The following is a 23041-nucleotide window of genomic DNA, read 5'->3' on the forward strand; positions in this document are numbered from 1 at the left end:
CCCTAGGGGTTGCGGGGGCTGCTCTTCGGGTCTTTTCCCCCCAGCCAAGCTTCGCCAGATTACCAGGAGCTGCTGTCTGGCTCCTGGGCTTGTGGCTGTGGGTCCCGCCAGACTCGCCCTCCTCACAAAGCTCCGGGACCCCCATCACCCCCGCGTCCTCCGCCCACCAGGCTGGGGTCGCAGACCCCCCCAGTCGCCTCCCCCTCGTCTACTGCAGCTCCTGCGTCTCCAGTTCCTAAGACAAGATGCCGTCGGGCTTCCAACAGATCGGCTCTGAAGTAGGGTTTAGCATGAGGGGGCGGGACGGGGACAAGGGTCCTGCTTTTCTCGGGCTGGGGTCGCGCTTGGGGTCAGCTAGGGGGCGGTCCTTGCGCAGGCGCAGGGGGTGGGGTGGGGGACTGGCTATTTATACCCGAGCGGGACAACCCATGACTGTCAGATTCCAGTCACTCCAAGAGGCAAAATGAGTCTGGGGGATCATTGTGGGCAAGAACGGCAGCTGGATTCTGCGTGTCCTGGGTTCGCCCTCTTCTCTAGTTCGCGGCGCTTTGCGCCGGGATCGAGGACTTCCTGCCCTCAAGAAAGCAGATTCAGGCGAGTCTTGCCCTCCAGGAGCTGTCCGTCTGTCCCGGCTCGCTAGCCCGCAGTTTTTCGAAGACCGGAGGTGCTCCGTAGGTCCACCCCCACCCCCACTCTTGGCAGTCCTCCAGGACGCTGAACTTTCCCTCGGCCCTACGGTTGGTGGAGGGGTAGAGGGGAGTGTCAGCCCTCCCTCCCCGAGCTCAGGTTTCCTTTTGGAGACAGTCTGTGCCGCCAGCGGTCAGCCACCAAGGCTACCGCCCCTCACACCACCTTCCCGCCCCCATCCCCTGCGCAAGGCTCGCTCAGGCAAAAGCCAGCATGGCCCCCTGCCCTTTGTCGCAGCTTGGAGGGGGAAGGGAGGAGGCTGGGGCGGAGACAGAGAAGGCCATAAGCCAGGAGGGATGACCGCGATGTCCTTTTTGGAATTGTCCTTCTTGAGCCTATTGGGGGCTTCCAGGAGCCCGCGGAGAGAACCCGCAGATGGAAGAGAAGAGGACAGAGACTGACGATGCTAACACACTTGTTACTTTATAAAAGCAGCACCACTGGGGCCACTCAACATTCAGTTTTGATTTTCACACTTTCACTTGACAAGCAACATCACCCCCATCTCTTCAGTTCAAAGTGAGGAAGTGAGTTACCTAAGGTCGCACAAATCTGAACAGGGGTCTCTTAATGCCAAGCCTGTCCCTAGGTTAGACAGGAATTGTGAGACCCAGGTTCTCAAACGTTTCTCTGCTTGCTGGACTCAAACATCAGTTTCTCCTTCATGCCCTGGTACTCTTGGGTTCTTCCCGCTCTTGTTTACACTGAGATCTTCGATTGATTCCTAATATGGGTCCACTTTCCCTCATCCCACACGTTGGATGAAACCCAGCATCTTTAGACTCCTACTGGGCCTGGGCCCCTGGAGAAAAGAAAGATGCCACAGTTCCACGTGACATGCCTCCTCTCTGCTTCTGCCTGCCCAGGATGGGGAACCCCCTCGGCAGCGAGTCACTGGGACCTTGGTCCTTGCCGTATTCTCTGCTGTTCTTGGCTCCCTGCAGTTTGGCTACAACATTGGGGTCATCAATGCCCCCCAGAAGGTGAGGGGCTACAGTTGGCAGAGTGGGGTACCCAGACAAGGTGGGGGGGAGTGGGTGAGCAGAGAGGGAAGAGTCTAGCAGCTAATCACTCCTTTGCTGTGCCCCCCAGGTGATTGAACAGAGCTACAATGAGACCTGGCTGGGGAGGCAGGGGCCTGAGGGACCAAGCTCCATCCCACCAGGCACCCTCACCACCCTCTGGGCTCTCTCTGTGGCCATCTTCTCTGTGGGTGGCATGATCTCATCCTTCCTGATTGGCATCATCTCTCAGTGGCTGGGAAGGTATGGGGCTGGAGGGTGAGGGTGGAGGGACAGGAAGAGAGCCAGAGCATGGGTTCCTGGACTCTCACAGCCCCACTCTCTGTCTGCCAGGAAGAGGGCCATGCTGTTCAACAACGCCCTGGCAGTGCTGGGGGGCACCCTCATGGGCCTGGCCAAGGCAGCTGCCTCCTACGAGATGCTCATTCTTGGACGGTTCTTCATTGGTGCCTACTCAGGTACCTACAGGCACTGTGGCCCTGCGCAGAGCCTTGCTCTCCTTCACTAGCCCTGGCCTTGGGGGTGGTGGCGGGGGTGGGGGGGGGGGAGGCGGTGGGCAGCTGCCCTGAGAAGATCTCTTCTTCCCTCTGCTCAGGGCTGACGTCAGGGCTGGTACCCATGTACTTGGGGGAGATCGCCCCTACTCACCTGCGGGGCGCCCTGGGGACACTCAATCAACTGGCCATCGTCACTGGCATCCTAATCGCCCAGGTGACTGGGCCTGGCCTCCTGGGGGGTTGGGCAGGGGGTTGGGGCTCTGGGTACAGGCTGAACATCCTGCCCTCCTTCCCTGCCTTCTCCCATAGGTGCTAGGCTTGGAATCCATGCTGGGCACAGCCACCTTATGGCCACTCCTCCTGGGCATCACCGTGCTGCCTGCCCTCCTGCAGATGGTCCTGCTGCCCCTCTGCCCGGAAAGCCCCCGCTACCTCTACATCATCCGGAACCTGGAGGGGCCCGCCAGAAAGAGTGAGCTCCCGTGCCATCCTGCGGGCACCTGTGCCTCTCCCAGGCCTTCTGCCTGCCCTCTCAGGCCTGACCCCCCTCACTTCCAGGTCTGAAGCGCCTGACGGGCTGGGCCGACGTGTCTGAGGTGTTGGCTGAGCTGAAGGAGGAGAAGCGGAAGCTGGAGCGTGAGCGGCCCCTGTCCTTGCTCCAGCTCCTGGGCAGCCACACCCACCGGCAGCCCCTCGTCATCGCCATTGTGCTGCAGCTGAGCCAGCAGCTGTCAGGCATCAATGCGGTACGGGCATCAATGCCGTGTGGATGCAGCCACCTCCAGGAGGGGCAGGGTTAGGGAATAGCCCCAGAGGAATGAAGAAGGGAGCAAGCCTCTGCTTCGTTAAAATTCAGGGTCAGTCCAGCTTGGTGTGGCTTCAAGGGAGGAAGGAACATCCTTTTCATCACCTTTTCTTCTGGCCCACCTCTAGGTTTTCTATTATTCGACCAGCATCTTTGAGTCAGCAGGGGTAGAGAAACCAGCCTATGCTACCATCGGAGCCGGCGTGGTCAACACAGTCTTCACCTTAGTCTCGGTAACTGCTGGCCTCTGGAAGGGTCCCCACTGTTGACTTCTAGACATACCTGGGTGTCCCAAAGATCCAACCCTTGGTTGACCCCAACCACCCAATCCCTCCCACGTCCCAAGCCCTGAAGGCCCCTGGAAAGCCCTGACTCTCTCTGCAGGTGTTCTTGGTGGAACGGGCTGGGCGCCGGACCCTCCATCTCCTGGGCCTGGCAGGCATGTGTGGCTGCGCCATCTTGATGACTGTGGCTCTGCTTCTGCTGGTGAGGCCTGAGGAGAGGGAGGGGACCAGCCTCCCAACCCCAGGGAACTGCCCCAAGGGGCTCTGTGGACAGCCAGGGTCATTCCTCAACATATATGCCTTTTACCTTGGGCCCAGGCTGTGTGCCAAGACCACGCCCCTGAGGGACCCAGGCTGCATGCACTTCCTCCTGCTCTAGGACACCGTAGCATCAGCCTGGCAGCCAGCGGGGAGAGCCCCTGTCAAACCTCAGGGACAGTAATTCCCAAGAACCCAGCTCTAGAATCATGAGGGAATTGACATAAGATCCTGAATCAGCACAGGGCAGCCAGCTGAATGTCAAATGCTTGAAGGCCTGTTCTAACCTAGGTGGCAGGTCCCCTGCCTGTGAATGGCTGGTAGGGTTGATGCCAGTTTCCTGGGTGGAGGGCAAAGGAAGATCCTGAAAGACCTGACCTGAGTTCTCCACCCTCCCTGCCCGGCCCCCAGGAGCGAGTTCCAGCCATGAGCTATATCTCCATTGTGGCCATCTTTGGCTTCGTGGCCTTCTTTGAAATTGGCCCTGGCCCCATCCCCTGGTTCATCGTGGCCGAGCTCTTCAGCCAGGGACCCCGCCCAGCGGCCATGGCAGTGGCTGGGTTCTCCAACTGGACGTGCAATTTCATCATTGGCATGGGTTTCCAGTATGTGGCGGTAGGTCCCCTGCCCCCGCCCCCATCTCCCACACCGTCAGCCAGAGGAGGGCAACGCATCACTAGCCCAGATGCTTTCCACTCAGCATCCCCCCAGCCCGCCTCACCCATAGACTGCTGGTTGGGGGATCACTTTAGTGGACCACATGGGTTCTGAATACCGCCTGCTCCACTAGAATCAAAGCAAAGAAGGGAACTGAGCTAGATGGAAAACAACAGAGCTGTCTTCAAAGCCAACTACTGGCATAACTTACTTAGGAGTAAAACTACAAACTTTGTATTAACAGTGCAAATGGCCAGGAATCCACTGAGTGCAGTAACTCAGGATGGTAAGAGAGTGAGAAACCAGGAGAGATGGGGTTCAGAGAATTCTCTTTTCACTAAATTCTCCTGGTAATTTCCATTGCCCACCAAGGAGCCACCTGCTTCGTGCAGTGTCCCAGTTCCCTGTGAAGATCTTTGGCCCCAAGCCAGTCCTTTAGTCCTGGCTTGCCCAAGGCCACCCGTTCCCTCCCCTCTGTCAACACCTCTTTCTCCACTTGTCCCAGGATGCTATGGGTCCCTACGTCTTTCTTCTATTCGCGGTCCTCCTGCTTGGCTTCTTCATCTTCACCTTCTTAAAAGTGCCTGAAACCCGTGGCAGGACATTTGACCAGATCTCAGCCGTCTTCCGCCGGACACCTTCTCTTCTGGAGCAGGAAGTGAAACCCAGCACAGAACTGGAGTACTTAGGGCCGGATGAGAATGACTGAGGGTCCACACAGGGGTGGGAGAGCCAGTTCTCTCCACTTGCCCAGAGACCCCCCCTCCTTTCCTCTGCAGCACTTTAACCCTCTCTTCCCCATTACTTCCAGGGCAGAGAAAACCCCTGCAGCCTGGTGGGGTTGGGAAGCTGGAGGGAAGGGTGGTCTGAGCACCCCCTCATTCCCCTCGTGTGACCTCTTGGATTATTTGTGTTGTGGCTAGGCAGTGGCTGTGGGGTGGGTCAGTCTCCCCTCCATCCCCTCCCTCTTCAGTAGCCATCCCCACCCCACCTCAGCTCCAGAATACTTGTGCCCTGGCTAGTGAAGGGGATTTACAGGGAGGAGAGACTCTAGGACTGACTTTCCGGTGGGGGTGAACCAAAGCCTGAGAGCAGGACAGGAGAAGAGAGATCCAGTTCCTGCCACCTTGGACTCCTCCCCTTCTGGCACTTCCTTGGAATTCTTGCCACAGACTCTGGGTGAAAGGGGAGGGGGTCTGTCTGTCCCCTCCAGGGCAAAGGACACACCCCCTTCCCAAGATTTAATCTCACTTCTCACATGGCAGGCTCAGTCCTCTTGCTCAGCCTTCCAGGGCGAGAGGGAACACGCATCCATCCATGGCGAGAGGAAGGGACAGTGGGCTCCCCTCTAAACTCAGGGTTCTGGGCTCCACCCCCGTTGCTCCACAAGGCTGCCAGGTGGGGGCTCCGGCTCTTCCCTCCTCTCCCATCCTGGGAGGGTATTATACCCATGGGCTTTTGACCAACTAAGGGCAAGAGGGATTTGAAAGGCTGCCTGTAAACACTGGGCTGGGAGGAGCCTTCAGATATTTTTGTATATGTTTGAAAAAGCAGGGGCAGGGAGAAAAAACTGAAGGTCTGTTGTACTAAATGTATATATAGAGAGATCCATATATAAAGTTACTGTATGAGATATGCATCCTGTCATGTGGAGGCACTCCAAGATGGGCTGAGACCCAGACCACAGGCTCCCCACCCCCGCCTCTTCTCCATCCTGCCTCAGTTTCAGGTCACAATCTTCTGGACTGGACGCTGTCACTCATGCCTCCACTTAAGAGCTGGAATCATTGCCTTTGTTAACAGTAGTAAAGCCTCAGTAAGTTGAAGCTGTAGGTGCCAGACCCTGCTCTTGGCAGTTTGTCCCATTTCACAGATGGGAAAAGTCAGTGTCCCAGGGATGAAGGCACTTCTGCAGAACTGCACAGCTAGAACTATGGGAACAAGGATCCGAGAGTAGGCCCTGCCCACCAACCCCTCTCCCTCCTGCCACCCTCAATAGTGCATTACCAACAAGGCTCCAAACAGAAAAGAGGCAGAGACCAAGACAACAGGAAAGCCCGTTTTTGTTTTTACTGGAGGCTCAGGTGGCACATGACAGTTCATAAAATGGCTTCAGAGGTAGGGGGAGCAGGGAAACAAAAAATAAACTGGGGTGGGAAAGAAAAACAACCAGGAGGAGGGAAGAGCTGGCTGGTTCCTTCTCAGCCTGATTTAGGGGAGGGAGTTGATGCCTCTGAACAATAAGGATGGATCCCTTCCTTCAACCCTTGGTAAGGGAGAGAGGAAAAAAAAAAGCAAAAGGCTGTTGCTTTGGCCCTCCTGAGTCTCAAGGAATGGGGGGAAAAGCCGGTGTTTTGATGTCATGAATTATGGGAAAGAGGGGAGGGAGGTGCTGGGTAAGATACAGGTCAGTTGGAAAAACTGGCAGATACCTGAGAGGAAGAGAGATGGAAAAAAGTCACACCAGCAACTTATCACCACCCAGCCCCACCCTCACCTCTTGGTACCCAGCCCTGGGCCTGCCACTCACCAGATGGTGGCTCTGGGTGTCCTTTGAGTTGGAATCACTCCAGTATGGTGGTTGGGGGGTCCCCACTGTTGATGGGGGCTGAGGTCTAGAGAGAACAAGGGTGGTCGACTGAGACCCTCTTGTTCTTCAGGGCCCCCAGCTTCAACCTCTTGCACCTTTTCTCTTCCCGTTCTTCCCTCAATTCCCATCCACATGCTGGTGCTGGGGCTCCAGCAGAGCCGAGGGAGTCTACAAGGGGCGATGTGGGCTTCAACGGCTCTGCTGGGCTCTCCTGGTGGGTGGGTTGGGGAGTGGCTGCCAGGGGTGGACCCGGCAGTCCTGGCTCTTGGGTGTCAGGCTGCCTTGAAGCCAGGGTGAGTGGGGCCAGGGCCAGGAGAAGGGGGACAAAGAGTAGGAAGGGAAAGGAAGACAGGAGTGGGGGAAGAAGGAACAGGGGGAAGTTGGCTGGCTCCAGGCTTTTCTTTCCTTCTCTGGCCCCCTACACGGACAGTCCCAAGTCCTCACCTCTGGGGCTGTGGACTGCCTGGGTCCCGGGGGCTGCTGCCGTCTCCGCTGGAAGTAGGGGCGGTTTCGTGGGCGCTGGGGCTCAGGTCGGGAGCCGTCCGTGGGGCCTTGGCTGGGCTTGGTTTCGCCATCCCCACCTTCTGTGGTGGGCTGCTGAGGTGGCCTGGGGCGGAAAGGCCTGGGGCAAGAAGTGAGGACCCTGAAGGGACAGGAGCCCAGTGCAGACCATGTCCCTCCCTCCTAGGATGCCCCCACCAGGAGGAGACTAGCTTGCCTTCCCGTCCCATCCTAGGGGTGCCTGCTAACCCTGAGCACCTGGGCAGTAATGGCTCAGTGGCCCAGCCCTCCTGACCTCTGGCTTCAGGCCCCTCCCCTTCCCATCCCCGGGTCCCCACACTGGCTGGTGAAGGGGAAGCCAGGGCCCAGGAAAGGGAGTCTCACCTTCGGTACCTGGGCCGGAATCTGGGTGGGGGTATCCGCTCATCCCCCTGCTGCTGGTCTCCCTCCAACGGGGCTGTCTCTTTGGGTTCTACCCCGTCCGTGCCCTGGGGACATGCAAAGGCCGGGGGGGAGCCCGGGTGGCACCAGCTGCTTCGATGTCCACAGCTCTTCCCAGCCCATCTTCCACCCTGCTTCCTCTGGGCTCCGGCCTCATTAACTCTCGCTCCTTCTCCAGGATGTGGGCAGCTGGTTCCCATGTTACCAGTCCCCCTCACCTCTATGGGCTGCTGCTGGTTGGGGGGCCGAGGGCCTCGCACGAAGCGCCGTCGGTAGAAGAAGGGTGGTGGGCGCCGTCGTCTGGGCCTCTGCCCGGAGTCGTCGGCACGCTCCCCTTCGCTGCCTGGCTCTGTTCCACCCGATGGAGCCTCTGCCACCATGGGTGGCGGGGCAGCTGGGCGGGGCCGAGGGATGAATCGGCGGAACCTGCGTCGGTTGGGGGCATAGCGGCTGCCCTTCACTGGCACCCCCCCAGGCCCAGTTACGTTAGCAGCTTCTGCGCCCTGGGGAGGAGGTGGGGAGGAACTGGTGAGAACCAGCTACCACAACAGATGCACAACCCTCCCAGTCTGGCTTGAATCACTGTCTTCCATCCTTCCAGATAACTGCCCCCTCTCCAGCTCCTCTAACTTCTGGTTCTTTCCACCCTCCCCAGAGAAGCAGGGGCCAGTGGTGTTTGGACCCTTCTGGAAGGGCCACATCTGCAACTGGTCCTTTTGAAATAGCTGCCACTGGACCGTCATGAGGCTTAGCCTGGAGGTGTGGTGGGGATGGAGAAACAGGGCTGGCAGCAGGGGAGCATCTCGTGGAGGGCTGATTCTGAGAGGAGAACATGGCCACAGGTGCCCCATGGAGAACAGACATGGGCCTGTTGAACTGCAGAGAGAGCCCTGACTGTGACAGGGGCACCTTCTTTAGGACACCCTTGAAGCAGCCAGAGCCTTAAGGACGACAAGTTCTGCTCGAGAACATGGTCCCGGTCCCACGCCCTGTGCTACCCGGGCACAGCCTTGGGGGGAACCTCCAGGGCACCCTCCCCTGGTTTGGCGGGCTCTCCAACCACAGCCCCCGAACCTTCTCTCCTTCCACGACATCGAACTCCACGGTCTCCCCATCCCCAACGCTGCGCAGAAACTTCCTGGGGTTGTTTCTCTTAATAGCTGTCTGGTTAAGGAAAGGCCAGGAGAAAGGTGAGAATGGCCAGGATCTCTCGCACCCCTGTGGGGCCCACCACCCACTTCCATTCTTTTCAAAATTTTACTTGTGAGCTGGGGCTGGAGTGTGAAGCAAGGAGAAGGCAAAGTTCAGCAGGGGAAAAGCCACAAACTAGGGGCCTTGGAACAACTGTGTAGTTACCATGGTCCCCAGGACTCACTCCCTCTTCCCCTGACCCCTCAGGGATTTCCAGAAGGGAAACAAGAAACATGAACTCAAAAGCCAAACAAAAAGCCAATAGTCTTAAGTTGCAAAGTGGGTAACAGGTACTGTGTTTCTTACCTCAGTCCCACTGAGCGCGCTTTCCACCAAAGCAGTGGTTCTCAAACTGTGCAGGCATCACAATCACCTGGAGAGCTAGTTAAAACAGCCAACTGGCCCCGCCCCCAAGCCTGACTGATTGGCTAGGTCTGGGGTGGGCCTGAGAATCCAGATGTCAGGAGATGCTGCTGGTGCGGGGACCACACTTTGAGAACCACTGCGCCCAAGTAGCGCTAGCCTGTGTCCTTTCCCTCGGACACCGCCTGTGATTCGTTCCTGGGATGTTCACAGGTTCCAGAAGGGAGTGAGCCGTGCTGTGCCCAGAGGGCAACAAGCACATTTCTTAGAGAGACAACCCAACACAAGTGGGGCCAATGCAGTTAATACAGCACCTGTGGGATGGATAGGGAACTATTTCCTGGTGGGAGGTGAAAGCTGGAGAGCCAGAACTTGTGCTGCTAAGAGGACAGTGGCAAAGACCATCAGGGAGGGCAGGTTCCTCCCGTCAGAAAGCCATCCCAGCTCTTACCTGGTGAACAAAGACATCCTCCTTGGTGTCATTCCTGCAGGACAGGATGGGGTGTTAGGTGATGATTTTGGTAAGGCACTCACCTCTGCTGAGGCCTCCCTAGCTGCCCATTCCCAAGACCTGTGGCCCCTTCCTCTCTACCTTCCATTGCTGCTTGGGGTTAAACAGGGCCCAGAGAGTGAGACAAGAGCCAATAGGGCCCCCTGAAGCGGGTATGAAGAGCAGATCCCTAAAACCTCCATGAAAAACCTGGGCTTCATGAGGAAAGGGCTGCAGGGTCAGTAAAGGCACCTTGAAGGAGCTGGTTCAGCCTTTACCTGCGGACCTCTCCACCCTCTACCCCGGGGCACCTTAGAACCTGGTACTGCCAGCCAACAACCCCTGCTCCCCAACCCATGGGTGGAGAATTCCTCTCAGTCTCCTTCCTTCTGCAGTCAAGGGGGGAGTGAGTAGAGACAGGAGCAGAGGTGCAGAACACCTTTGAGGAGGGAAAACTGTGTCAAGAACTGGCTCTTCTCAGCCTGGGGTTGAATCCCAGGGTCAGTTCCCCTCAGTACACCAAGAGATCAAGGGTAAGAAAGAATATATTAGATCATTCTCTGTCACTACCTTGCCCATCACCCTAGTTTACCCTAGCACCCCAGTAGGGGGGTTGGTGTGAAGAGGTCTTCCCTCAGAACCTCCCAGGAGTCCTCAGTTTCCAGAATTAGAGAAGGACCCTTCCTTAGAACAAGTGTTCTGGCTTTAAAGCACTTGGATCTGCACAAAGGTCAGCCTGCTAAGAGGGAACTGAGGCCTCCCAGGAGGGCTAGCCCGGGCAGGGTGCCTGGACTCGGGAAGGGCCCACTGGGGGAGACCTGACTCCGCTCAGAATCTGACACTATGGCCCCTCCCAGTTTTGGGGGTGTGGGGGTGCTGTAGAAGGAAAGCAGCAGCCTCAGGCTGGGCTGGTGCCTTCTTTCCCCAACCCTCACCAGACTCAGTCCCGTCAGGTGGGGGATTCAATGAGCTAACAGCTCTCTAAGGGAGATGAGTTATGAGAGTGCTATGTGTACTGCCCAAAACAGGAAATGAGTGAGGATTCCGGCCGGAGGCACAGAGAGCAGGTACATACTGCCCCAAAGGCGGCGGCAAACTGAACCAGAAGGTGACACAGACCAGCTGCGAGGATCAGAGCCAGATTTGCCAACTTCCTAGATCATTAACCCTCTGCTGCCCTTGAAGATGTGGAGAAGCCTTCATCATGCCCACATCTGTGCTGTGGTTAAAGACTTTCAATCAGCATCAGCTGGACATTGCAACCATGTGCCTTGCTGGGGTAGAGATGAGGCTGGGAAGGTGTCCAGTCCCATAGATCAGTTTGGAAGACACCCATTCCACCCCCTCCCTGGGTTCCTCAGATACCTGTTGATGAATCCGTAACCATTCCGCACGTTGAACCATTTGACAGTGCCCAGGACTTGGATTGCTGCCAGGCAGAGATGCAGTGGGGGGCAGTAGGATAGGGGGAAGAGATGGAGTTGGACTCAGTTTTGGGACACTCCAAAATCTAACCAACCTATTATCTATTAAGCTAAACTTCACGCCAACCAGGTTTTACCCAGTAGCTCCAAGGCATTCTTACCCAATTCCACTAAATGCAACTGCCCATACAGCGCGGCTCAGGGTTTCAAACCTCTTCCGATTCTAAGGCATGTTCCTCACATCCTACAAATCTAGGCCCTTAACCTAGAAGCGGGTACTTACTTGGTCCACGAAGTTCCGCCCTCAGGTCATAACTGGGGTTTCTCTAGCCCTCCTATTTTAAGGGTCACTAGTGCACTTGCGTCCAGGGCTCAAATATTTACCTAATACTAGACCAAATCAACAAGATCGAGTCTCCTGCCCCGGGGGCGTGGTCAGACCCTAGCTGGACCGGCCAGCCACTCCTTCTCATCCAGGAAGACACTGCAGAATTTCCCACCAGGCAAACTCACTAAGGTCCGCTGGTCCTTTGAGCCTCGAGCCATACCGGCCTTCGGCTTTCCGGACCCCGCCGGTCTCCACGATGCCCCTCCCCCAGCCCGTCGACCCCCTCCCCCCGCCTCCCCCTTAGAGCCGCCCTGGCACGTGCCCCGCCCCTCACCCAGCACCGGCTTGTCCGCCTGACTCCGGGCCGGGGGCGCGGGGGTTCCCGAGGCCGCCGTTGCCGGGTTGCCAGGGGTGCGGGGGCCTGGCGCCGAGGGGGTCCCAACAGCTGGGCCCGAGGCCGTTCCGACCCCGCCGCTGCCCGCCCCGCCGCCTGCTTTCTGTGGCTCCCCTGCGGGCACCGGGACCACCACCGCTACCACCCCTGCCGCCGTCGCGGGCACCGTCGCCGCGGGGGCCGCTGTCGCCACCACTGCCGCCTCCGCCTCGCTCATCCCGCCGGGTCCACTACCGGCCCCCGCCGCCACCACCACCACCACCTCCTCCGCCGCCGCCGCCGCCACCGCCCCGGCCCCTCCCCCTGGCTCGCGAACCCACCGCCCCGCTCGGTCCTCGCGCCCCGAGCCTAGCCTGCACGCCGGCAGCCGGCCCTGAACCGAGGCCAATCGTAGCCCGCAGCCGCGGCGCGTGCAGGCCCCGCCTCCCGACCACAGGCCAATCCTAGCGGAGCGACCCCAGGGCCCGCACGCCAGCCCCGCCTCCCGGACTTCGCGCGGAGGCTGAGGCCCCCGCCCTCAGCCTAGTAAGTACACCTGGGCCCCGCCCCGAGGCCATCACGTGACATCCTCAACCCAACCCATTGGCCGACGGCCGCTTTCCCCTCCCCCCTCCGCCCCTTTCCACCGGCCGCGGGAAATCAAACGGGCTGGTCGCGCCCCAACCGCCACCTGGCCTCTACGCGAAGGGCGGGGCGAGGGCGCAGCTCCAAGGTTGCCCCTGACAACCCGGGCGGGGGCCTGAGCTCGTAACCTTGGTCCTGGCTGTGGGCGGCACGGCTCGCTTCCACTCTAGAGACCACCTTTGCCCGCACACCGCCGGTTGTGGTTGCTTTCTCCCAGCCTGCCCGACAGTCTCCCTAGAGGATGCCCTGTACCCTGGTCTGTGGGATCAGCCCGCGGGGCCAACCAGACTTTCCCAGGTCACGGTTGCTCTCTCAAGCCGAGCACTCTCACACTTGTTGGGTTGTTTTTGACGTATGATTTGCATACAGCAAAATGCACAATTCTTCGCTGAGTTTTGATAAACGCGTTCATCTATGCAATCAACACCCTAATCAAGGTGTTTTTCCTTGCTCTTGAACCCTTTCCGGGCAGGTCCAGACTCCTCACAAACGATCTTTTCCACCGGAGATCAGTTTCAGGATCCACAGTACTGGGTGCTTTGGTCTCCGGCTGAGCCTCGCTCTCCAGCTCCCTGCCCTCTCCCTGGCAGCTCCCTTTACCTTCTTTCTTTTATCCAACTAGTCAGGCTCTTCAGACTCAAGCCGAAGTGACATAGTGACTACTATGTCTCTATAGGTGACTTCTTCAAGTATCATCTTATATATCACTCCTCACTATGACTTCATCCTTTACTTTTCTCATGGCATTTTTGGAAATAGAAATTGCTTATTTACATTATTCCTGCCCCCTCCTCCGAAACTCTAGACCAGTGAACTCCATGGCAAGAACTGTTTAGTTATGTTTGACGCCTGGAACAGAGTCTGGCACAACATAGGCGCTCAATATTTCTTGAGCAGATAAACAGTCCCCATTCCACAGATGGGGCTTCCCTCATAGCTCAGCTGGTAAAGAATCCGCCTGCAATGCAGGAGACTCCTTTTCGATTCCTAGGTCGGGAAGATCTCCTGGAGAAGGGAAAGGCTACCCACTCCGGTATTCTGGCCTGGAGAATTCCTTGGACTGTAGAGTCCATGGGGGTCACAAAGAGTTGGACATGACTGAGAGACGTTCACTTTCATTCCACAGATGAGAAAACTGAGGCCCGGTGCGAGGTTTGCCCCGGGTTTCTTGGGAGCCCTGGTGTCAGGCCCTCGGAGTCACAATCTCCCACCCAGAAAGATGCCGCTCCAGAGGTCTCTCCCGCCGAGGGCAGTCTCCTGACCCCAGCAGGACGGGTATTTTTAGCCGGGACAGCAAGCCCCAGGGCACCACACGTGCAGCCACGCGCTGCCGGGTCCCACGTGCGCTCCACCCCCCCCCCCCCCCCCCCCCCCCCCCCAGGCAGGCGTCCCCTTTCCAGCTGCGGCCGCTGCTAATCCCGGTACCCGCGCGCCCTCTGCCTGCCGCTTCGGGAGGCAGCCTGCCCTGGCTTCCTCTCTGTCCCAACTGCTACCCAGCCCGCCCCACCGCTCCAGCCCTTTCGTAGTTGAAGATTCTATTTGCCCAGGGCGTCGGGTCCGGAAAAACAGACAAGATGCGAAAACAACTAAATCAAGTCCAGAATGTAAAGGATACAGAAATGACCACCCTCTTTTAGACTATTAAGGACCGACTTACCTGTGTCCTCCCTGGCTTCCCTGGTGGAGGTAGTGGTAAAGAACCTGCCTGCCAATGCAAGAGAGGTAAGAGACGCGGGTTCAATACCTGAGTTAGGAAGATCTCCTGAAGAGGGGAATGTCAACCCATTCCAGTATTCTTGCCGAGAGAATTCCATGGACAGAGGAGCCTGACGGACTACAGTCCGCTTCAAGACTGAAGCAACTTAGAATGCACAGCCCGAGCTCCAGGAATAGGAGAAGCAGAAGACCAAGGCTGGGGGAACAAAAGAAAAACCACAGAAACGTGGGGAAGGTACAGAGGGAGCTCAGGTGTGACTGGTAACTAAGGTTAGAGGATGAGAGGAGGCTCACAGGAAGCGTGAGCCCTGTTGGTAGTAAAATTGAAAACGTCAGGAGACCAAGGGTGGGATGGTGCTACAGGAAAAAGACTTTTGGCAGACGAGGCATGAAACAATACTTAGACATGCAACAGTTATAAACCCTCCTTTCCCTTGGATAAGAAGTAGCAGGTGCCACAGAGATTTGCAAATTACTATCCCTGTTCAGTTGAAGAGTTTGTACATGTAGTTTTCCTGTTATTTCATTACTTTTAACTGCTGTAGATAACAAGAGCTCCAGGTTTTCTCCTCTTTCTGTCCCTCTCTTTCTGTCATTTCCTGCCCACCTGCAATCTGGCCGATCTTGTTCACTGTTAATAAATAAAAACCCCTGCCTGCTCAACTCTTGCTCTGCATCTGTCCATCACCTTAACAGCAGACTTCCTGAGAAACAAGTCTTTACTGTCTCTACTTCCCCATCCTTCTTTCATACCCCACCAACCCAAACCTAGTTTCTGTCCCCAGCACTCCACTGAGACAGCTTTGGTAATGGTCCACAACCTCTTGCTGAGACAAGAGGGACCTGGTTTGGGGTTCTCTTTCAACTCCAACCACAGAAGTATTCCTGCCAAAACTTCCACAGCCTAACCTTCCCCCCATGCCTTCATACCTGTCTTCCTGTGCCTTGTTCTCCACTAGGCTCAATCTTTCCTGGACTGTCTTCTGCTCCCTACCTTCTGTAGTACATTTTATCCTTTTCTCTGATTTTGATGACTCTGCTACTGATGATTCTTAAACCCTGTGTCTCCAGCCCTGAATCTTTCCCATCTTCTTGGCAGACTCTGAGCCAGGCATCCTCTAGCCAACTGCACCTCAGGCTTCTGAAACCTAAGTCCTCATCCAGGTTCTTCTTTTCCCACTCCCATGCTGGTTTATGTCACCATTTATCCACAGTCATTCCTTGGTAGCCATTCATTCTTTGTAAAACAGTTTCCCCTGGATGCCCAGGCTCAGCACAGCAAAGGTGAAGATTTATGGTACCAAACTGAAACATTTGAATGATTTACAAGATACGGTTGCCTCTGTCTGGCTCCTAGAACCAAACACTCAGCAACTTTCCCCTCTGACTTTCTCCATGCAGCCCAAAACAAGGTCTGCTTCTTCTCCTCTCTTCTAACACTTGCTCTCTTATTTCTCAGCTGCTACCGAGTGTTTCATACCTACAGCTCCTTCTCTCTTCCCCCATTTGCTCTTTAGCTAGTGTTAGCTCTGCCCTCTCCTTTTCCAGGTTTTGCTAGCACTCTGCCAGATCCTTGACCTTTTCTCTACCCTCTCTCTACCTCCTGTCCTAGCTACTATATCTGATATTACTTCCTGCCTCCTTCTTGAAACCTCCTCCTTGTCTTGCTTGTTTTTTTTTTTTAAACCTAATTGCAGTAAGAGTTAATATCTATTGAGCACTTAGTATGTGCCACATGCTATGGTAAACACGTTCAATGTCTTCATTCATTTACTCCTTACAACAGCCCTGGGAAGTGGATACTAGTATAATTATGCCCATTTTCCAGATAAGGAAACAGAGGTGTGATGAAGTTAAGCAATCAGCCTAAAATCACACAGTTGTGGAACAAGCCAAGCTAAGAATCCAGTGCAGAGTAGCCCACCTCCAGAGCCCAGCTTCTAAGCTGTCAACCTCCTTCAACTATGCTGGGACTCCACTTTCACATCTTCCCTAACAATCCCTTGGCCCCACTTTCCCTCTAGTCCTTTCCATATGTCAGACTTTTCCTTCAAAACTAATTTTTTTAACTTACTTTTAAAAATTGAATTGTAGTTGAATTGGGGCTTTAAAGGTAGCTCAGTGGTAAAGAATCCACCTGCCAAGCAAGAGACAAGGGTTCCATCCCTGGGTTGAAAAGATCCCTTGGAGAAGGAAATGGCAACCCACTCCAGTATCCTTGCCTGGAAAATCCCATGGACAGAGGAGCCTGGTGGACTACAGTCCATAGGGTTGCAAAGAGTTGGACGTGACTGAAGCAACTAATCAACAGCAAAAACAGTTGAATTACAATGCTGTGTTAATTACTACTGCCCAGCAAAGTGACTCAGTTATACATATATACACATTAGTTTTCATATTCTTTTCCATTATGGTTTATCACAGAATATTGAATATAGTTCCCTGTGCTGTTACAGTAGGGCCTTGTTGTTTATCCATTCTATATATTCCAGCCTTCAAAACTAACTTTCTTAAAAGACTGTTTGTGTTACCCAGGCACTGCTTCCTCCCTTGGGGTGGCAGGTGTACATGAGGAAAGACACTGACATCTGCCCAGTTACTTAGTTCAAGGGGTACTTTTTTGCCTTTGTTCTTTCACCTCTGTCTGTGTGACAGGTGTGACTGGAGACCGTCCCCTTCTTAGACTTCTCTGTGGGCTCCTCAGTCTTTTATTTGCCCCTTCCTAAAGGCCAGAGTCCCTAGTTCTTCTGTCCTGGCTCTATAACCTTTGGAGAGCTTGTCCGCTCACACTGCTTCAGCGATCACCTGTTATAGGTAGAACTGTGTTCCCCTAGAAGATATGTAGGAGCCCCAACCTCTGGTACCTGTGAATGTGACCTTATTTGTAAATAAGATCTTTGCAGATGAACTCAAATTAAGATGAGGTCATTGGGCTGCGCCCTAATTCAATATGACTGGTGTCCTTCTAAGAGGAAAGTACCATGTAAAGACAGACACATAGGGACATTGCTGTGTGATGATGGAGCAGAGGCGGAAATGTGGCAGCTGCAAGTCAAGGAGCCCCCGAGCTACCAGAAGCTGAAAGAGGCCAGGAAGGATCCTCTTTTCAAGACTTGGAAGAGAGCACAGCCTTGCCAGCATCTTGACTTCAGACTTCTGTCCTATGGAACTTTGAGAATATGTTTCTGCTGTTTTCAGTACCAAGTCTGTGACACTTTGTTACAGAAACCCTAGGAAACAGACAACCCAAACACAGATGCCTCCCACCCAGACCACCCTCTTCCTCAGCTTCCACAATACTAAACCTGTTCTCAAAGTTCCAGGGATTCCCTGTTTGAATTAACTTCACTGACATTTACTGAGTATCTTCCTCTGAACATGAGATGGGGAAGACAAGGGTGGGATCATCCCAGTGCTCCTTAGCAACTCTGTGTATCTTCTAAAAACAGTTCAGGTGGGACTTCAGGTGGGACTAAAATAGTTCTGGTGGTCTAGTGGTTCGGACTCCATGTTTTCACTGCTGAGGGCCTGGGTTCAATCCTTGGTGGAGGAACTAAGATCCCACAAGCTGCGCAGATTGGCCAATAAATAACCAAAAATTGTTCCAGTGTTTTGCAATAAAATATGCATATTTATACTCAACCCCCGGTCAGGGAACTAGGATCCCACATGCCTCGAGGTGTGGCAAAAAAAAAAAGTGCTGAGGAAGTAGTGGTGAATTGGAAAGACTGATGCTGCAGCTAAAGCTCCAATACTTTCGCCACCTGATGCAAAGAGCTGACTCATTGGAAAAGATCCTGATGCTAGGAAAGATTGAGGGCAGGAGGAGAAGGGGCCGACAGAGGATGAGATGGTTGGATGACATCACCAACCTGATGGACATGAGTTTGAGCAAACCCTGGGAGACAGTGAAGGACAGGGAAACCTGGCATGCTGTAGTCCATGGGTTCAAATAGAGCTGGACATGACTGAGTGACTGAACAACAAGATCTTCCCTGCCCTCACACAACTTACAGTCTAGTAAAGGAGGTAATAAGTCAACAGAGATACATGATAATAACAGATATAATAAAAGCCATGAAGGAAATGCACAGATTGATGTGATGGAGGAGAGGAGGATGTAGGGGAATAATCTAGAATTAGGCTCTCAGGAAGACACTGCTAGGAGTTGTGTTGCAGTTTATGCTGTAACCTGAAGGATGAGAAGAAGGCAACCAAATGTCGGGATTAGGGAAGAGAACTCCAGGCACATGAAAAAAAATTAGTGCAAAGGCCCTGAGGCAGAAAAGACTGGAAGAAAATACGAACAAGAAGAATGACGTAAGTAGGGCCAGACCAGCCAAAGCTTTGGAATCTGGATTTTATCCTAAGAATGATAGGAAGTCTTTGAAGGGTTTTAAAAGGGGGAGTGAGTGATATGATCTGTTTTAGTTTTTCAATAAGCATTTTTTGGGGAGGCTGCTCCTCATGGCTTGTGGGATCTTAGTTACCTGACCAAGATTGAACCCACACCCTCACCAGTTAAAGCATGGAATCCTAACTACTGAAGACCACCAGAGAAATCCCCAATAAATTGTATCTTTTAAAGCAGTTTTAGGGACTTCCTGTGCAGGGGGTGCAGAACTAAAAATTCCACATGCTTAGCAGTGTGACCAAAAATAAATAAATATGTAATTATATATACATATATTTGTGTGCTCAGTAGATCAGTCATGTCTGACTCTATTCGACCCCTTGGACTATAGCCCGCCAGGCTCCTCTGCCCATGGGATTTTCAAGGCAAGAATACTGGAATGGTTGCCATTTCCTTCTCCAGGGGATCTTCCTGACCCAGGGATCTAACCCACATCTCCTGCATTGCAAGGGGATTCTTTTACTACTGAGACATCAGGGAAGCCTATATATGTATAAACAATGTTAGGTTTACAGCAAAATTAAAGAGACAACACAGGGATTTCTCATATACTCTCTGTCTCCAGGCACATACAATCTCCCTTACTTGATTTATGTTTAAAAAATACTACTTGGCTGGTTGCTTTGGGGGAAAAAAATTGGAGGGAGGCAGAGATGATACGGCGTGGATGAATGAGGATGGAGAGAAAGTGACCAGTTTGAAGTATGTTTTGAAAATAGTGTCTGCAGGGTTTGGTGGTGGACTGGACGTGGGGGTGAGAGAAAAGAAATCAAGGAATCTAGGTTTTTAACTTGAATGTGGGTGGATGATGATGCTATTTATTTCCATGAAAAACCCTGAAAGAGGAACATAATCAGGAGTTTGGTCTGGAGCTTCTTTGAAACATCCAAGAAGAGAGCTCAGGCAGGCATTTGGAGGGATGGGTCTGTGGCTTCAGCAGAAAGTTGGGACTGAAGTCAGGCATTTGGAGCCCTGTGCATAGATAGGAATTACGGCACAGGTCAGGCTGAGCTCCCTATGAAGTAAGTGCTGAGCTCCCTAAACTCATAGGTGAGGAGCTGGTCTCAGAGAGGCTAAGTGACTGGACCAAAGTGGTGCTGAAAACAACTTCTATGCACCAGCGCCAAATCGAGTCTCAGAGACAGACAAGCGTTTTGGGTGAAATAGAAAAGAATAGCTTTATTGCTTTGCCAGGCAAAGAGTGGCACACTGGACTCATGCCTCTCAAAATTGTGTATCCAGACCCCAGGAAGAATTAATGAAGAGTTTTTATGGCAGTGGTTCAAGGGTAAGATATGGGTGTGTGTGCTCGCCTGGACTGCTTTAATCCTCTCTCAGGTGGTCTCTTAATCTTTTTTTTTTTTTTTCTTTTTGGTCTGGGATCTTAGTTCCCCAACCAGGAACTGAACCCATACCCTCCAGCAGTGGAAACATGGAATATTAACCATTAGACCACCTGGAAGTCCTTGGTCTCCTAATCTTTTTTTTTTTAATGTGGACCACTTTTAAAGTCTTTATTGAATTTGTTACAATACTGCTTCTGTTTTATGTGTTTGGGTGGGTTTTTTGGCTGCAAGGCATATGGGATCTTAGCTTCCCCATCAGGGATAGAGCCTATGTCCCCTGCATTGGAAGGTAAATTCTTAACCACTGGACTACCAGGCAAGTTCCTAAATTAATTTTTATTGGAGTATAGTTGCTTTACAATGTCTTGTTAGTTTCTGCTTGTAGAGCAAAGTGAATCAGCTATACATACACATATATCCCATCTTTTTTGGATTTCCTTCCCTTTCAGGTCACCACAGAGCACTGAGTAACATTCCCTGTGCTATATAGTAGTTCTCATCATTGTTGTTCAGTTGCTAAGTTGTGTCCGACTCTGAAACCCCATGTACTGCAGCACACCAGGCTTCCCTGTCTTACAGGATCTCCTGAAGTTTCCTCAAACTCATGTCTGTCGCCCCCTTCTCCTCCTGCCCTCACTCTTTCCCAGCATCAGGGTCTTTTCCAGTGAGTTAGCTCTTTGTTTCAGTTGGCCAAAGTACTGGAGCTTGAGCTTGAGCTTCAGCATCAGTCCTTCCAATAAATATTCAGGGTTGATTTCCTTTAGGATTGACTAGTTTGATCTTCTTGCTGCCCAAGGAACTCAAGAGTCTTCTCCAGCACAATTTGAAAGCATCAGTTCTTTGGTGCTCAGCCTTCTTTATGGTCCAACTCTCACAACCATACATGACTACTGGAAAAACCATGGCTTTGACTGTATGGACCTTTGTTGGCAAAGTGATGTTTCTGCTTTTTAATATGCTGTCTAGGTTTGTCCTAACTTTCTTTCCAGGGAGCAAGCATCTTTTAATTTCATGGCTGTGGTCACCATCTGCAGTGATTTCGGAGCCCAAGAAGATAAAATACATAGTCGTATATTTATGTCAATCCCAATCTCCCAATTCATTCCACCCCTCTCCCCGCCTCCAACCTTGAGGTATTATTTTCTTGGGTCTAAATCCTTCAAGAAGGGCTCACACCCAGTCGATTTTGCTTTTCCCCTCCTACTGAGCTCCCAGGCCGTCCCTCATCCTGTTGAAGATCAATCTTTCTCCAGGTTCCTTAGCTCCGGTGTCTCGCCACCAAAAGAACTGCCAGGCTTCCAGACTGGATTTGTTCCCATCTTGGTGCTCTCTCAGCCCCCATTTACCCTGCCATCAGCCACACTGCTCTGCTCTGCAGCTACCTGGTTACTGCTTCACTCTGGCCACAAAGTGGGCCTCAGTTTCCACCTGGAGAGTGAATGACTGAGCAAATGAATGATCACAGCTAATGCTCTAGAGTCATTTGTGATGATCTCACTGAGTTTCCTTCCTCTATGAGCTGGGTCCCTATTCCATCTCCAGCCTGAGTCCCTACTTGCTTGGTCCAGTTTTTAAGAAACTATCTGACTTCCCTCCCTAGCACCTGGGTTCTGCAAGACCTCTGGGAATGAAGGGTGGGGAGAATTTCTGGGCTTTTCTTTCAGGCCCAGAACCACTCCAGTTTCATTCTTCTCCATCTCCACCCTCTTAGCTTCCAAAGAAGCAAGGTCAAAAATCACAAAACATCCCTCAGGCATCTTCTCAGAGTGATCTTCTTATCTCATACCAACTGCCACTCATAAACCCCTCAGTCACTGATACTGAACTGAGCCAAGGTTATACATCTGTTAATCTCCTCCTCCCAATTGTGGAGCAGGGACCACACTGCTAAACTCACCACCCTTGTATCAGGAGTATCTGGCACTTAATGGACTCGTGAAGTCGCTCAGTCGTGTCCGACTCTTTGCGACCCCGTGGACTGTAGCCTGCCATGCTCCTCCATCCGTGGGATTCTCCAGGCAAGAATACTAGAGTGGGTTTCCATTTCCTTCTCCAGGAGATCTTCCCAACCCAGGGATTGAACTCTGGTCTCCTGCATTGCAGGCAGACGCTTTACCATCTGAGCCACCAGGGAAGCTCATTAACTGACTCAGTAACTGAATGAATGGATGAGTGAGCAAATGCAGTCAAGGTTTCTGCTCTGATCCCAGCAGCTAGGTGCTACAAAAGTGGGTCCAAGAACCCCTCACCACACACCCTCACCTTAGCATTACCCATTTGCTCATCCTCAAGCTTCATTTGGCATTCCAGATGGTACTAGTGGTAAAGAATCCACCTGCCAATGCAGAAGACATAAGAGATGCAGTTTGGATCCTGGATTGGGAAGATTCCCTGGAAAAAGAAATGGCAACCTACTCCAGTATTCTTGCCTGGAGAATCCCATGGACAGAGGAGCCTGGCAGGCTACAGTCCATGGGGTCACACAGAGTTGGACACAACTGAAGTGACTTAGCACACATCCAAAGCTTCATTTGGTATATATGACTTTCATGCAACCCTTGAAGGTAGAAGGGAAAATAGTCCCTGCCCAGGTCCTCTGATAAGGATAAATTCTCACTGTGAAACATTTGTAGCACAGAAAACCCCCACCACTCCCCTGCCAGTTCTGGCCTCGCTTTTCTTTGCATCTGGAAATTCCTTCCATCAGCCGACAATTTATCTTCACATGCAACACAGAATCTGTTCACTAGGTCCTGAGATGTATTTTTTAAAGGGCATAAAACAAAGGATGACGGAATACATGATTCATAGCAGTTGCCTCTGGTGTTGGGTTTGCGGTTAGTTTTTTTCTTATTCTTTTCTATAGCTTCCAAAATTTTTTCCACAATAGATTTGTATTTTTATAATAAAGGAAACTTAACAGTCTTTTTAACCATGTAAAACCATTCCTCTTGATACAACTGGAGACCTTTCCCTTCCAGGTAAAGGAAACGTGTTACAAAGCATAGC

The 23041-nt window shown here is 53.0% G+C and overlaps 2 protein-coding genes across 3 annotated transcripts; one reads left to right on the plus strand and one right to left on the minus strand.

Annotated features, from left to right (window-relative positions):
• Positions 1-42: 42 nt before the first annotated feature.
• On the plus strand, positions 43-6516 carry SLC2A4 (solute carrier family 2 member 4). The gene is made up of 11 exons (XM_027974995.3): positions 43-278; positions 1554-1670; positions 1780-1952; positions 2043-2167; positions 2305-2420; positions 2516-2678; positions 2765-2952; positions 3140-3244; positions 3396-3497; positions 3965-4168; positions 4716-6516. Exons 1-11 carry the CDS (start codon positions 246-248, stop codon positions 4917-4919), a joined length of 1530 nt encoding a protein of 509 aa, XP_027830796.1. The 5' UTR covers positions 43-245; the 3' UTR covers positions 4920-6516.
• On the minus strand, positions 6266-12255 carry YBX2 (Y-box binding protein 2). 2 transcript variants are annotated; one of them, XM_027974996.3, is made up of 9 exons: positions 11873-12255; positions 11152-11215; positions 9748-9781; positions 8817-8906; positions 7961-8245; positions 7686-7789; positions 7245-7422; positions 6741-6825; positions 6266-6642 (listed from the first exon to the last, which is right to left on the minus strand). In XM_027974996.3, exons 1-8 carry the CDS (start codon positions 12147-12149, stop codon positions 6775-6777), a joined length of 1083 nt encoding a protein of 360 aa, XP_027830797.1. In that variant the 5' UTR covers positions 12150-12255; the 3' UTR covers positions 6266-6642; positions 6741-6774. The 2 variants fall into 2 exon arrangements, with proteins under 2 accessions (XP_027830797.1, XP_042112534.1); XM_042256600.2 differs by having other exon boundaries at positions 7245-7443.
• Positions 12256-23041: the final 10786 nt, after the last annotated feature.

The sequence above is a fragment of the Ovis aries genome, chromosome 11 (assembly GCF_016772045.2).
Source record: "Ovis aries strain OAR_USU_Benz2616 breed Rambouillet chromosome 11, ARS-UI_Ramb_v3.0, whole genome shotgun sequence".
NCBI lineage: Eukaryota > Metazoa > Chordata > Mammalia > Artiodactyla > Bovidae > Ovis > Ovis aries.

Excerpts from the sequence above, each read along its gene's own strand:
- YBX2 (XM_042256600.2), bottom strand. The coding sequence starts at position 12,149 with ATGAGCGAGGCGGAGGCGGCAGTGGTGGCGACAGCGGCCCCCGCGGCG. Across the intron at positions 9,782-11,151 it reads GGTTACGGATTCATCAACAG|GAATGACACCAAGGAGGATG; the intron begins GTATCTGAGGAA and ends CCTGTCCTGCAG. Across the intron at positions 7,790-7,960 it reads ACCAGCAGCAGCCCATAGAG|GGCACGGACGGGGTAGAACC; the intron begins GTGAGGGGGACT and ends GCATGTCCCCAG.
- SLC2A4 (XM_027974995.3), top strand. The coding sequence starts at position 246 with ATGCCGTCGGGCTTCCAACAGATCGGCTCTGAA. Across the intron at positions 2,421-2,515 it reads CTGGCATCCTAATCGCCCAG|GTGCTAGGCTTGGAATCCAT; the intron begins GTGACTGGGCCT and ends CTTCTCCCATAG. Across the intron at positions 4,169-4,715 it reads TGGGTTTCCAGTATGTGGCG|GATGCTATGGGTCCCTACGT; the intron begins GTAGGTCCCCTG and ends CACTTGTCCCAG.